This window comes from Canis aureus, chromosome 2, assembly GCF_053574225.1.
Source record: "Canis aureus isolate CA01 chromosome 2, VMU_Caureus_v.1.0, whole genome shotgun sequence".
In the NCBI taxonomy this organism is placed as follows: Eukaryota; Metazoa; Chordata; class Mammalia; order Carnivora; family Canidae; genus Canis; species Canis aureus.
Genome location: NC_135612.1, coordinates 74194984 through 74209319, shown reverse-complemented (window position 1 = coordinate 74209319; position 14336 = coordinate 74194984). Strand labels below are relative to the sequence as shown.

The 14336-nt window shown below is 36.6% G+C and overlaps 1 protein-coding gene and 1 long non-coding RNA gene across 8 annotated transcripts in view; one reads left to right on the top strand and one right to left on the bottom strand.

The window, feature by feature from the left end:
• Positions 1-14336, bottom strand: part of LOC144302109 (uncharacterized) — a 72625-nt gene that overhangs the window by 37283 nt on the left and 21006 nt on the right. The gene's annotated exons all lie outside the window — the stretch shown is intronic.
• The window catches only part of KLHL5 (kelch like family member 5), an 85647-nt gene that overhangs the window by 55924 nt on the left and 15387 nt on the right, over positions 1-14336 (top strand). For 6 of the 7 annotated variants that reach the window (XM_077879447.1, XM_077879483.1, XM_077879473.1 and 3 more), the window contains 2 exons: positions 8597-8821; positions 13391-13553. In XM_077879447.1, the coding sequence (XP_077735573.1) occupies positions 8597-8821; positions 13391-13553 (388 nt within the window). The remainder of the gene's footprint in view (positions 1-8596; positions 8822-13390; positions 13554-14336) is intronic. The other variant, XM_077879458.1, reaches the window with a different exon arrangement.

Below are 14336 nucleotides of genomic sequence, written 5' to 3'. Positions count from 1 at the left end.
TTTGGAACATATTTCAAGTAGCTTATGAATTTTGTAGGGTATATCAAAAAAAAACATAACATCAGAAAATAGAATATTCTGTGTATGTGTATGTGTATCTATATCTATCTATATATATATGACTATCAATAGTATTGGTGCTCTGATGAACCAATTATAACAAATACTTTGGAATAAATATTTGTCCTGATTCTAATTCTCTAAAAATAGCTCTGATTGCATGTTGTATTAGACACTTAGAGAGAAGTAAAATAGAATCTAATTGAACTCTTCATAAATGGAGGTTGGATTATTTTAGAGGGGTGAGGCTTTTAACTTTCTCACCTCATAAAACAAAAGAGTTATTGGAATCTTCTAATTCTTTTTTTCTTAAGATTTTCTTTATTATTTTCAGAGAGAGAAAGAGAGAGAGAGAGAGTGAATGAGTGAGTGGGAGGGAGAGGGAGAGATAGTCTGAAGCAGACTCCATGCTGAGTGCAGAGCCTGATGCGGGGATCGATCCCACAACCATGAGATAATGACCTGAGCTGAAATCAAAAGTCAGATGACACTTAATGGACTGGAATACTTTAATTCTTAAAAAAATGTAGATAGGAACAGACAGTTACTCCTGGACTTCCCACATTCTTAGTTTCCAAAGTTCATGATTTGCACTTACACTCTTGTCCTTCCATGTTGCAACAGAATGTGTATCCCCTCCCTCCTCCTAGGAAAGCCAGCCCCACACCTGTGTTCTGACACTGCCCTTTCCTGCCTCCTCAGGAACCTTCTTCTTTTAAAAAAAAAAAATTATTTATGAGAGACACAGAGAGAGAGAGAGGCAGAGACACAGGCAGAGGGAGAAGCAGGCTCCATGCAGGGAGCCCGACGTGGAACTCAATGACGTGGGACTCAATCCTGGGTCTCCAGGATCACACCCTGGGCTGAAGGCGGCGCTAAACCGCTGAGCCACCCGAGCTGCCCAGGAACCTTCTTTTTTTTTTTTTTCTTTTTTCTTTCTTTCTTTCTTTTTTTTTTTTTTTCAGGAACCTTCTTCTTAAGTGGATGCCTTCCATTTGTATTTTCAGCTTCTTTCCTCCCAACTAGATCCTTCCCATTAGCATTCAAGCAAACTCAAATTTATCAAGTTTTAAAAACAAAACAAAACCTCTCTCAATCTACCTAGTAACTCCCATCTCTCTCCTCCCTTTTATAGCTGAACTTCTCATAGAATCATCTATGCTCATTATCTATCATCCTCTCACCTCCCCATCATGTCTTAGCCAGTCAGACAAGGGACTCTCCATAAAGTTGTCAATGACTTCCATGAAGCTAAATCCAATAATACTTTGTAGTCTTAATCTTACTTGCTCCCCTAGGTAGCATTTAATACTGTTAGTAGTTTTTACTTGCTACAAAAAATTTTTTTAAGTTTTTATTTTAATCACCTGGTACTCATCATGATTGCATTCCTTAATCCCCATCACCTATTTCACCCATCCCCCCCACCTCTCCTCTGGTAACATCATTTTGTTCTCTATAGTTAAGAGTCTGCTTCTTGGTTTACCTCTTTTCTTTTCCCCCATGTTCGTTTGTTTTGTTTTCATTAAATTCCGATATGAGTGAAATCACATGGTATTTGTCTTTCTCTGACTTATTTCATTTAGCATTACCATTATACTCTCTGGCTCCATCCATGCCATTGCAAATGGCAAAATTTCATTATTTTTTATGGCTGAGTAATATTTCATTGTACGTATATACCACAGCTTCTTTATCCATTCATCAATTTGTGGATATTCTGGCTTCTTCCATATCTTGGCTATCATAAATAATGCTGTTATAAATATAGGGGTACATGTATCCCTTTGAATTAATTTTTTTAAAGTAGGCTCTATGCCTAGCATGGAGCCCAATGTGGGGCTTGAACACATGACCCTGAGATTGAGACCTGAGCTGAGATCAAGAGTCGATTGCTTAATTGACTGAGCCACCCAGGCACCTCTGAATTAGTGCTTTTGTATTCTTTGGGTAAATACCCCATACTGCAATTGTTAGATTGTAAGGTAGTTCTGTTTTTAACCTTTTGAGGAACCTTCATACTGCTTTCCACGGTGGCCACACCAGTTTGCATTCCCACCAACCGTGCAAGAGGGTCCTTCTTTCTCCACATCTTCACCAACACCTGTTGTTTCTTGTGTTGTTTAGTTTAGCCATTCTGACAGGTGGGCAGTGATATCTCATTGTTTTGATTTGCATTTCCCTGATGGTGAGTGATGATGAGCGTCTTTTCATGTGTCATTGGCCATCTGTTTGTCTTCTTTGAAGAAACATCTGTTCGCATCTTCTACCCATTTTTTAATTGGATTATTTGTTTTCTGGATGTTGAGTTATATAAGTTTTTTTTTATATATTTTGGATACTCCCCCCTTATCAGATATGTCATTTACAAATATCTTCTCCCATTCCATAGGTTGCCTTTTAGTTTTGTTGATTGTTTCCTTTGCTGTGCAGAAACTTTTCATTTTGGTATAGGCTCAATAGTTTATTTTTGCTTTTTCCCTTCCCTCAGGGAATCTATCTAGAAAAAAGTTGCTGTAACCAATGTCAAAGAAATTACTGCCTGTGCTCTCTTCTAGATTTTTATGGTTTCAGGTCTCACATTTAGGGCTTTCATCCATTTTGAATTTGTTTTTGTATATAGCGTAAGAAAGTGGTCCAGTTTCATTCTTTTGCATGTTGCTGTCGGGTTTTCCCAATACAATTTTTTGAAGAGTCTGCATATTTCCCATTGGATATTCTTGCCTGTTTTGTCAAAGATTAATTGACCATGTAACTGTGGGGTTTTTTCCCTGGATTTTTTATTCCATTCTGCTGATGTACATGTGTTATTTTTGTGCCGGTAACATGCTATTTTGATCACTACAGTTTTGTAATATAACTTGAGGTCTGGAATTGTGATGCCTCCAGTTTTGCTCTTCTTTTTCAAGGTTTCTTTGGCTATTTGGGGTCTTTTCTGGTTCCATACAAATTTTAGGGTGGGTTGTTCTAGTTCTGTGAAAAATGCTGTTGGCATTTTGAGAGGAATTTCATTAAATGAATAGATTGCAGGGGTGTCTGGCTGGCTCAGACAGTAGAGCATGTGACTCTTGATCTGGGATTGTGAGTTCAAGCCCCACATTGGGCATTGGGCATAGAGATTATTTAAAGATAGATAGATAGATAGATAGATAGATAGATAGATAGATAGATAGATAGAGGCACCTCGGTGGCTCAGTCAGTTAAGTATCCAACTTCTGCTCTGAGCCCTTGATCTCAGGGTTGTGAGTTCAAGCCCCATGTTGGGCTCCATGCTGGGTATGGAGCCCACTTAAAAAAACAGATGGATAGATAGATGGATGGATGGATGGATGGATGGATGGATAGATAGATAGATAGAGTAGCTTGCTTTATAGCAGGCTATAAAGTAGCTGCTTTGGGTAGTGTGGACATTTTACAACATTTGGTCTTCCAGTCCATAAGCATGGAATGTATTTCCATTTCTTTGTGTCATTTTCAATTTCTTTCATTAGAAAGAAATGTTTTATAGTTTTCAGAGTACAAGTCTTTCATCTCTTTGGTTAGGATTATTCCTAGATATCTTATTATTTTTGGTGTTATTGTATATAGGATTGTTTTCTTAATTTCTCTTTCTCTGCTTCATTATTGGCATATAAAAATGCAATAGATTTCTGTAGAATTGATTTTTTACCCTGTTACTGAATTCGTTTATCACTTCTAACAGTTTTTTGGTGGAGTCTTTTGGATTTTCTATCTTTTGGATTTTCTATATATATTATCATGTCATCTGCAAATAGTGGAACTTTTGCTTCTTCTTTACCAATTTGGATGCCTTTTTCTTTTTGTTGTCTGACTGCTGTAGCTAGGACTTCTAGTATTATGTTGAATAAAAGTGGTAAGAGTATTCATCCTTGTCTTGTTCCCTAAGTTTTCCTCTATTGAGGATGATGTTAGCCATGGCCTTTATTATGTTGAGGTATGTTCCCTCTAAAGCTACTTTGTTGAGGATTTTTATCCAGAAAATCCTTTTTTCTTGATAAAGCTTTTTCTACATCTATTGAAATGATAATGGGGCACCTGGGTTGCTCAGTCAGTTAAATGTGTCTGACTCTTGATTTTAGCTCAGGTCATGGTCTCAGGGTCATGAGATTGAGCTCTACATCAGCCTCCACCCTGGGCATGGAGGCTGCTTGAGATTCTCTTGCTCATTCTCCCTATGCGCCCCCTCCTCTAACTCACTCACATGCTCACGCTCTTGCTCTCTCTCTCTAAAAAAAAAGAAAGAAAGAAAAGAAATGATCATATGGTTCGTATCCTTTCTCTTATTGATGTGATGTTGGTTGATTTGTGAATATTGAACCATCCTTGCAACCCAGGAATAGATCCCACTTGATCGTGGTGATTGATTTTTTAAATGTATTTGTTGTATTCAATTTGCTAGTATTTTGTTGAGAATTTTTGTATCTGTGTTCATCAGGGATATCGTCCTGTCATTCTTTTTTGTGTGTGGTGGCTTTATCTGGTTTTGGTATCAGGGGAATACTGGCCTCATAGAATGAATTTGGAAATTGTCCTTCTTTTTCTCTTTTTTTGAATAGTTTGAGAAAAATTGGTATTAACTCTTCTTTAAATGTTTGGTAGATTTTTCTCATGAAGCCATCTGGTCCTGGACTTTAGTTTGCTAGGAGTTTTTTGATTGCTGATTCAGTTTTTTGCTGATTATTAGTCTGTTCAAATTTCCCACTTTTTCCTGTTTCAGTTTTGGTAGGTTTTATGTTTCTAGGAATTTATCCATTTCTTCTAGGTTGTCCAATTTGTGGGCATATAGTTTTTCATAATATTCTCTTATAATTGCTTGTATTTTTATGGTATTGGTTGTTATTTCTACATTCTCATTTGTGATTTTATTTATTTGGATCCTTTCTCTTTTCTTCTTGATAAGTCTGGCTAGAGATTTATCAATTTTATTGATTTTTTTTTCAAAGAACCATCTCCTGGTTTCATTGATCTGTTTTTTTATTTTCTATATCATTTCTTTCTGCTCTGATCTCTCTTATTTCCTTCCTTCTGCTGATTTTAGGTTTTGTTTATTCTTTAGGTGTAAAGCTAGGTGTTTATTTGAGATTTTTCTTATAGGCCTATATTACTATATACTACCCTCTTAGAACCACTTTTGCTATATCCCAAAGGTTTTAAAACATTATATTTTCATTTTCATTTGTTTCCATGTATTTTTAAATTTCTTCTTTTATTTCCTGGTTGACCCATTCATTGTTTAGTTAACATGTTATTTAACCTTCATATATTTGTGGTCTTTCCAGATTTTCTTGTGGTTGACTTCTAGTTTCAAAATATTGTAGTCAGAAAAGATTTATGGTATGACTTCAGTCTTTTTAAATTTTTCGAGACTTGTTTTGTGGCCTCATATGTGATCTGTTCTGGAGAATGTTCCATGTGTACTTGAAAAGAATGTATATCATATTGTTTTAGGGTGAAATGTTCTGTGTATAACTGCTAAATCCATCTGGTCCACTGTGTCATCTAAATCCATTGTTTCCTTGTTCATTTTATGTTTAGATTATCTATCCATTGATATAAGTGGGGTGTTAAAGTCCCCCTGCTATTATTGTATTGTTATCAATTGGGTCCTTTATGTTTGTTAATTGTTTTATGTATTTGGGTTCTCCTGTGTTGCATGCATAAATATTTACATTGTTATATTTTCTTGTTTGATTGTCTTTTTTATTATTAAGTAGTGTCCTTCTTTGTCTCTTGTTACAATCTTTGTTTTAAAGTCTGTTTTTTTCTGATATAAGTATTGCTACTCCAGCTTTATTTGACATCCATTTGCAGGATAAATGTTTCTCTACCCCCTCACTTTCAACCTGCAAATGTCTTTAGGTCAAAAATGAGTTTCTTCTAGGCAGCAGACAGATGGGTTGTTGTTTTTTTATTCGTTCTGTCATACTATATCTTTTGATTATCTTTTGATTTGTCCATTTACATTCAAAGTAATTATTGATATGTATTTATTGCCATTTTATTACTTGCTTTGTGGTTGTTTCTGGAGATTTTTCTCTGATTCTTTTTCTTTCATGGTTTGCTTGTTTTCTTTAGTGATATATTTGGATTTCTTTCTCTTTATTCTTTGCATATTTATTAATGTTTTTTGATTTGTGGTTACCATTAGGTTTGTATATAGCAGTCTATATTAAGTTGATGGTCATTTAAGTTTGAACCCATTCATTCTTCTGTCCTCCCTACATTTTGGATATATGGTATCCTATTTTACAACCTTTTATTTGTGAGTTTCTTAACCAACTTTTAAAAGAAATATTCTTTTTACTGCTTTTGTGTGTCCTACCTTCATACTGTTTTGTTGTTGTTGTTTTTTGTTTTTTTGTTTTGTCATTCCTTTCCATCAAAAAGTCCCTTTTATATCTCTCACAGGGCTGGTTTAGTGGTCATGAACTTCTTTATTTTTTGTTTGTCTGAGAAACTCTTTATCTCTCCTTCTATTCTGTATGATAGCCTTGTTGGATAGAGTATTCTTAGTTGCAAATATTCCCCACTTGGTACTTTGAATATATTATGCCATTCTTTTCTGGCCTGGTAAGTTTCTGGCATAGACAGTTTCTGCTGAAAAATCTGCTGCTGGCATTATAGGGTTTCTTTGTATGTAATTATGTTCTTTTGTCTTGCTGCCTTGAATATTTTTTATCATTATATTTTACCATTTTAATTACAAGTTATTTTGGTGTGGGTTACAGAGCCTTGGTGTAGGTCTGCTTTTACTGACTTTGTTGGGGGATCCTGTGCCTCCTGGATCTGGATATGTGTTTCCTTCCCCAAGTTAGGGAAGTTTTCAGCTATTATTTCTTTAAATAAGTCTCTGCCCTTTTTTCTGTCCCTTCTTCTTCTGGGACTCCTATAATATGAATCTTAATTATCTTTGATGGAGTCACTGAATTCTCTAAGTTTATTCTCAGTCTCACTGATGTCCTCCACTCCTTTCTCAAGACCAGTGAGTATCCTTATGATCATTGCTTTAAATTCTCCATCAGGCATGTTACTTAAATCTGTTTTGCTTAGATCTCCAGCTGTGATCTTGTCCTATTCTTTCATTTGGATCCAATTCCTGTCTTCTTATTTTGTCTAAGTCTCCGTGCCTATTTCTCTATGTTAGAAAAGTCAGCTGCATCTCCTGAATAAGAGATCTTATAGTGCCCGGCAGAATAGTTTCCAGGGCCTTGTGCTTCTGGGAATGTCTCCAGTGTGCTGTGTGTACTCTGCTATTGTGGCCTGGTCACTTTATCCTTCAGACCAGTTGTCTGCAGAGGCTGTCTTTGCTTGTTACAGGCAGCATTTGGTGCCTGGCCTGAGTGTTGTGCATTTGAACTAGGCATGCTCTGGTCTGCTTGTGAAATGAGACCTATCACCACCACCACTGGAACTGAGGCCTCACAAAACTCCTTGGTTGGCAGGGGTTTGGGCTAGTCTTCTGAGGAAGGGGCCTGCTGTGCTGGGACTGAGGCAAGTGTGACCGGGAAGGGCAGTTCTGCTGGAGTTTGGGGGAACAGAACTTGGTGTAAATAAGGTAGGTGGTAAGTGTTGGCACTGCACTGGTTCCTGTAGGTAGCCCCATGCTTCTGCTGAGGAGCAAGAGGAAGGACATGGCATCTACCAATTCCTTTGTTCCTGGAGAGGCCTCCATGAATGCTGCCTCCCTGGGACATGCTCACTGTGTGCCCCAGGTGCTCTTCAGATCGCTGTTTCCATGCTGTACGTCTGCATTCTGTTTCCCTTGCCTCTTCTTCAGGGGCAGCCCCAGTGTCCTCCAACCTCTCCCAGAGCCAAGCATGCTAACTGTTAAAACTCCAGACTTTAAGCCCCACTGGTTGCAAGAACTCATGAAATTCAGGCCCTCTCACTTGCCAAACCAGTTGCCAAGGGGATTTATTTTCCCATGTACCCCCTGTGTGCTAGTTTGCCTCCTACCGTTATCTGAGACCATGGCTCCCTCCTCACTGCATTAGCCACAATCCATTTCTCTCCCAAGCCGTGCCTCCACACGTCCTGCCATCTTCATTGTGGCCTCTTCCCTACCTTTAGTTGTGGAGTTTGTTCTGTCAGTCTTCAGATTCTTTCCTATTTAGGATTTGCTGTTTATCTAGTTGTATTCGTGGGAGTTGGGGAGCCTAGGGTCCTCTTACTCTGCCTCCATCTTCCTTCAAAACTATCTGCTACAATTTTTTTTTTTTACGTTGGCTTCCATGACACTAATCTACCTTCATTTTCCCCCAACTTCTAGCTGTTACAAATAATCCTTTCTCACTTGACCTTTTAATACAGAGCCTTGTGTATGGCCTAGAGAATAGGAGGAGATGGGGTCAGAGATATAAGCAGAATCCTGACCACGCAGAAGCTCATTGAAATACAATAAAATTATTATTGTCAATGCTAGAAAATCATGATTTGTTTTATATGTATGAATTCATAAAATACTCAAACATGGTGAGATTTTTATTTCCATAATTTCCATATATTACTGTTAAAGGAGCAACAAGCATTGAAAAGTATGATCTTCGTACAAATATGTGGACTCCTGTAGCAAATATGAATGGGAGGAGGCTACAGTTTGGTGTTGCAGTCTTAGATGACAAACTGTATGTGGTTGGAGGAAGAGATGGACTGAAGACTTTGAACACTGTAGAATGCTACAACCCCAAAACAAAAACCTGGAGTGTGATGCCTCCTATGTCCACCCATAGGCATGGCCTTGGTGAGTATAATTATGCAGGTTCATTCATGATATCATATATTAGGCATCCATTACATTTTTCCATTCCATACCAGGCAGAAGTAGACCATTGTGAGCACAGTTAGTCACCAAGCATTCCTTTATGTGCTCCTGAACTGAGAAACAGCATCAGAGAAGACAAGAATATACAAAAATATAACAGCAACCAGCACAAATAAAAACATGGATATTTAAGGATTTGATTGTAGCATGATGGAGTGATAGGCCACCTTTTTAAATATGTGCTTTGTTTTGACAATCAGTATTAATCTAAACTGAGTGAAATGGTGATTTAAAATCTTTAGCATTATTGTTCCCATCTATATCCTTGGTTTTTCAGCAGAAATGAGTAAAAACCCAGAGAAATCATAAGGTGGCACAGAGAATATGATAAAGACTTTTTGTTCTTTCATTCAGCATTTCACAGAACTGACATTGATTAGCATGTACTATGTGCCATGCTCTTTGCTCAGTAGGTATACAAAGATGACGAAGACACTGTCTTTACTCTAAAGGAACTGATGGCTCACTCTGAGATGACAGAAGATAATTTAGGATCTTGTAGCACATGATCTATTTTTTTTTTTTGATAGGAGAAAGAATAGGTGAAATAGAACTGTTTGATGAAAGTGAAACAGGTGGGAATAAAATTTGATGGGGCTTGACATGTATCTGTATCACCCAACTTTTCCTGCATTACATAGCAAAATAGAGGTTTAAAACAACAATGATATATTTAGCTCATGGATCTGTGGGTCAGCTGAGCCATTCTTCTGGTTTAGGCTACCTTGGAGTATTTCTGCTGGGATTTCTCATGGATCTCCGGTGGACTGGTAGGTCAGTTAGGTGATCTAGAATGGCCTCATTCACATGTGTAGTGGTAGGCAGGTTGTTGGCCTGGGCAACCGAGACACCTGGGCCACATGCCTCTAATCATTCAGCAGGTTAACCTGGCTTCTTCACATGGTAGCAGTCACAAGGTTTCAAAAGCAGCATAAGGCAAGCCACAGTGCACAAACTTTTCAAACTTCTGCTTGCATCATGTTTGCTAATGTTGCCCTGGCCAAAACAAGTCACATGGGCAAGCCCAGATTCAAAGACTAGAGAAAAAGACTATATATATATATATAGTATATATATGTAATAGTATATACTATATATATAATAGTATATGTATATATATGTATATATATTTTTATTTTTATTTATAATCATTTATTTGAGTCTAGTTGATACACAATGTTACATTGGTTTCAGGTATACAACTAAGTGATTTGATAAGTTTATATGTTATTCTGTGTTCACCACAGGTATAGCTACCATCTGTCCCATTACACATCCCTGTATCATTATCATTGACTGTATTCCTTTTGCTCTCTTAATTCTGTGACCTACACATTCCATAACTGGAAGCCTATGTCTCCCTCTCCACCTGTTTTGCCCAGCCTTCCATCTCCCTCCCCTCCTTCAATCATCAATTTGTTTCTATATTCATAGTTCTGATTCTGTCCTTTGTTTATTCATTTCTTAGATTCCATTAATGAGTAGAATCATATGGTATTTGTCTTTCTCAGTCTGACTTGTTTCACTTAGCATAATACCCCCTAGGTCCATTCATGTTGTCTTAAATGGCATGATCTCATCATTTTATAATATTCCAGTGTGATATTCCTCTGTGTGTGTGTGTGTGTGTGTGTGTGTGTGTGTGAAAGACAAAACATCTTTCTTATCCATTCATCTATTAATGGACACTACTCTTCTTGGTGGGAGGAGCTGTAGAGTCACCATGAAAATAGGTATGCATTCAGTGATAGGAAGAATTTATGGTCATATTGTCAGTGTATCACAGTCTGAAAAAGGTTTAAATTAGGTACAATAAGAAATTTGATAAATCATCAAAAAGATGAATTAAAAGATGGATGAGGTAGCAATGAAGTTCTAGCTCAGTTTAGATAGCATAGCTTTGTACTACAGTCAATTTATTAATGTCGAGCACCAGACTAGAGGCTGCCAGAAAAAAGCCAATAGCCAGTAATGAAAATTATCTAGACATTACAATTGGTCTGATCATGGGTATAGCAAAAAAATCAAAGAAACAAGTAATTCTACTATTTGCAATTAGTTTTCAGTTCAAGGTGATCAAGGTGATCAAGTTTCAAGTTCGCTAATGAAGTAAAACCAGAGGATTGGGGTAAAGTACTGAGAGGAGAGCGTAAAATTAACTATATTAAATTTAACAAAATGATAAAATATTAATCTTGAGTTCATAAAATCAACCTCTTACATAGGCACAAAATGGGAATGTATCTTAAAAGCAGCATGAATGAAACTTGAGTTGACCATAAAATCCAAGGTCAATAATGTGATGCACCTGCATACTTCCCCCACTATGGAGAAAAGAAATTTAATTTTAACTTAAGGCAAATTCTTCTAGTACAGAGAATGAGAATGCCCATGATCCAGCTATGTTTTGTGCAGATTAGATTGTGCATAGAGTATTATCATTAATTCTAAGTACCATACAAACTGTTTTATTGAAGCAAGTTCAAAGGAGAATAATCATATAGTTCAAATGTCTTCTTTAAGCTTTTTCCCAAATCTTTCTGTCATTCTTTTTTTTTTTAAGATTTTATTTATTTATTCATGAGAGACACAGAGAGAGAGAGAGAGGCAGAGGGAGAAGCAGGTTCCATGCAGGGAGCCCGACATGGGACTCGATCCCAGGTCTCCAGGATCACATCCTGGACTGAAAGTGGCGCTAAACCGCTGAGCCACCGGGGCTGCCCTCTTTCTGTCATTTTCGTTTTTACTAATTTACCTTATAATAAATCAGTGTTATAATTTGAACTTATAACAGAAACTTTTATATAGGAAACACTCCTTTTATCTCTTTTACATGTGAGAATTAAATAAAGATTTCATCTTGAAGTAGTTCTGCTAAAATTTATTTTCAAAAATATTGTTTGAGGAGTTGAACTAGATGGACTCATTAATTTTTCTTCCAGCTCTTTAATTAATTATAGACACATACATATACACATATAATTGGGTATATATATATATATATATATATATATATATATATATATACTTGGATTGCATGTGTGTGTGTGTGTGTAGTCTGTATATACTGTTCCCTTTACCTCACCTCTTCTCTGATATCTCTATGTCTGATTTCTTTATTCATGTTTCTGTTCCAATGTCTCTTTACCCAAGAGGTGTCCCCTAACCCTTTCTACCCTTTTCCTCCATTCCATTTTTCTTGTTAGCCTTGATGAATACCTGAAATATATTTTGCTTGTTTACTAACTAGAATAGTTATGATGGCAGGGCCCTTTCTGTTATCTTCTATTAAGTGCTTAATAAAAACTAAACAGATATTAGTTGAATAAGGGAACAAATGAATCTGGCTTGATTCCCTGGTGATGAATCATACCAATAGATTGTGGTATCAAATTTAACTACTATAAAATCTCACGAATTTGAATAAATAGGGGGAAAGGAATAAAAGTGATTTTTCAAATATATCTTAAATCTGAATTATTGAAAAATCTTTTAAATATAGCAGTGTGTGCATCTTGTGTAGTTTTAAGTAACTTTCCACTGTTGGACCTCAAGATCCTGCCTCTAAAACTTATAGAGCAGAGCTGTAGTGCTGCTTCCCCCTCTCACCTATCCACCTACCAACCAGGAAGAGCTGTAAGGGAACCAGTTACCTTTTTTTTTTTTTTAAGATTTTATTTATTCATGAGAGAGAGAAAGAGAGGCAGAGACACAGGCAGAGGGAGAAGCAGGCTCCATGCAGGGAGCCTGATGTGGGACTCGATCCCGGGACTCCAGGATCAGGCCCAGGGCCAAAGGCAGGCGCTAAACTACTGAGCCACCCAGGGATCCCCTGGAAACCCAGTTATCTTTACCGTAAATGTTTCCTTAATTAAATTAGCATGTTTAAGGTTCATTGTGCTACCCAAAGCAATTTACCAATTCAGTGCAATCCCTATCAAAATTCCAATGACATTTTTCAAAGACATAGAACAAATAATCCTAAAATTTGTACAAAGCCACAAAAAAAAAAAATGAAAAAAACAATAGCAAAGTAAACTTGAGAAAGAAGGACAAAGTTGGAGGCACCAAACTCCCTGATTTCAAACTATACTACAAAGCTGTAGGAATTAAGACATTATGATAGTTGGCTTAAAACCAGACACATAGATCAATGGAACAGAATAGAGTCCAGAAATAACCCCCATGCCTATGTGGGCAACTAGCTTAGAACAAAGGAGCCAAGAATAAGCAATGGGGAAAGGACAGTCATCAATAAATGGTACTGGGAAAACTGGATAGTCAAGTGCAAAAGAATGAAAGTGGACCATTATCTTACAGCAAACACAAATATAAACTCAAGATGGATTAAAGACTTGACCATAAGACTTGGAACCATAAATCTCAGATGAAAACGCTAAGTGGTAAACTGTATATTTCAATTAAAATGTGATTTTTAAGACTTGGCAGCAAATCTCAAGGCCTTGCTTCTTTCCTGTCACCTTGTAGGTGTGGCTGTATTGGAAGGTCCCATGTATGCAGTAGGTGGACACGATGGCTGGAGCTACCTGAATACAGTGGAAAGATGGGACCCTCAGGCTCGCCAGTGGAATTTTGTTGCCACTATGTCTACCCCCAGAAGCACAGTAGGTGTAGCAGTTCTAAGTGGAAAGTAAGGAAATATTTAAAATTCCATTTAAAACACAGTAAACCAAATTTATTGAGCTCTAACTTAAAAATATACATTAAAAAGTACATAAATAAATCACAAAAAAAAACTTGGAGTGATGCAAACTTTTAAAATAGTCTCTTTTTATCATAGTACTAAATTTAAATAACTCAGTCATGTTAGGTTTTTATTCTAATGTGCAGATATTATAAATTTCAAGTTATTTTGAGTGAAGAAGTTTTATATACATATTCAACTTAGTACAAATCCAGTAGTTTATATAGCTTTGAAAGTATATAGTGTTTTAAAATGAAATCAGAGAGGGAGACAAACCATAAGAGACTCTTAACTGTAGAAAACAAACTGAGGGTTGCTGGAGGGGATGGGGTTAAGTGGGTGATGGGCAGTAAGGAGGGCACATGATGTGATGAGCATGGGGTGTTATCTACAAGTGATGGATCACTGATCTCTACCTCTGAAACCAATAATACCGATAATACTTATATTATTTTATAATATATACTTACTATATATTATATAACATATAACATATTTTATATAATATAACATATTATATAATATATAATAATACCAATAAAACCAATAATACATTCTGTGTTAATTAATTGAATTTAAATTTAAAAAATTTTAAGGAAAAAGGCATATAATGTTTTTTTTTTAAGATTTTGTTTATTCATGAGAGACACAGAGAGAGAGGCAGAGAAACAGGTAGAGAAGCAGGAAGAAGCAGGCTCCATGCAGGGAGCCCGATGTGGGACTCGATCC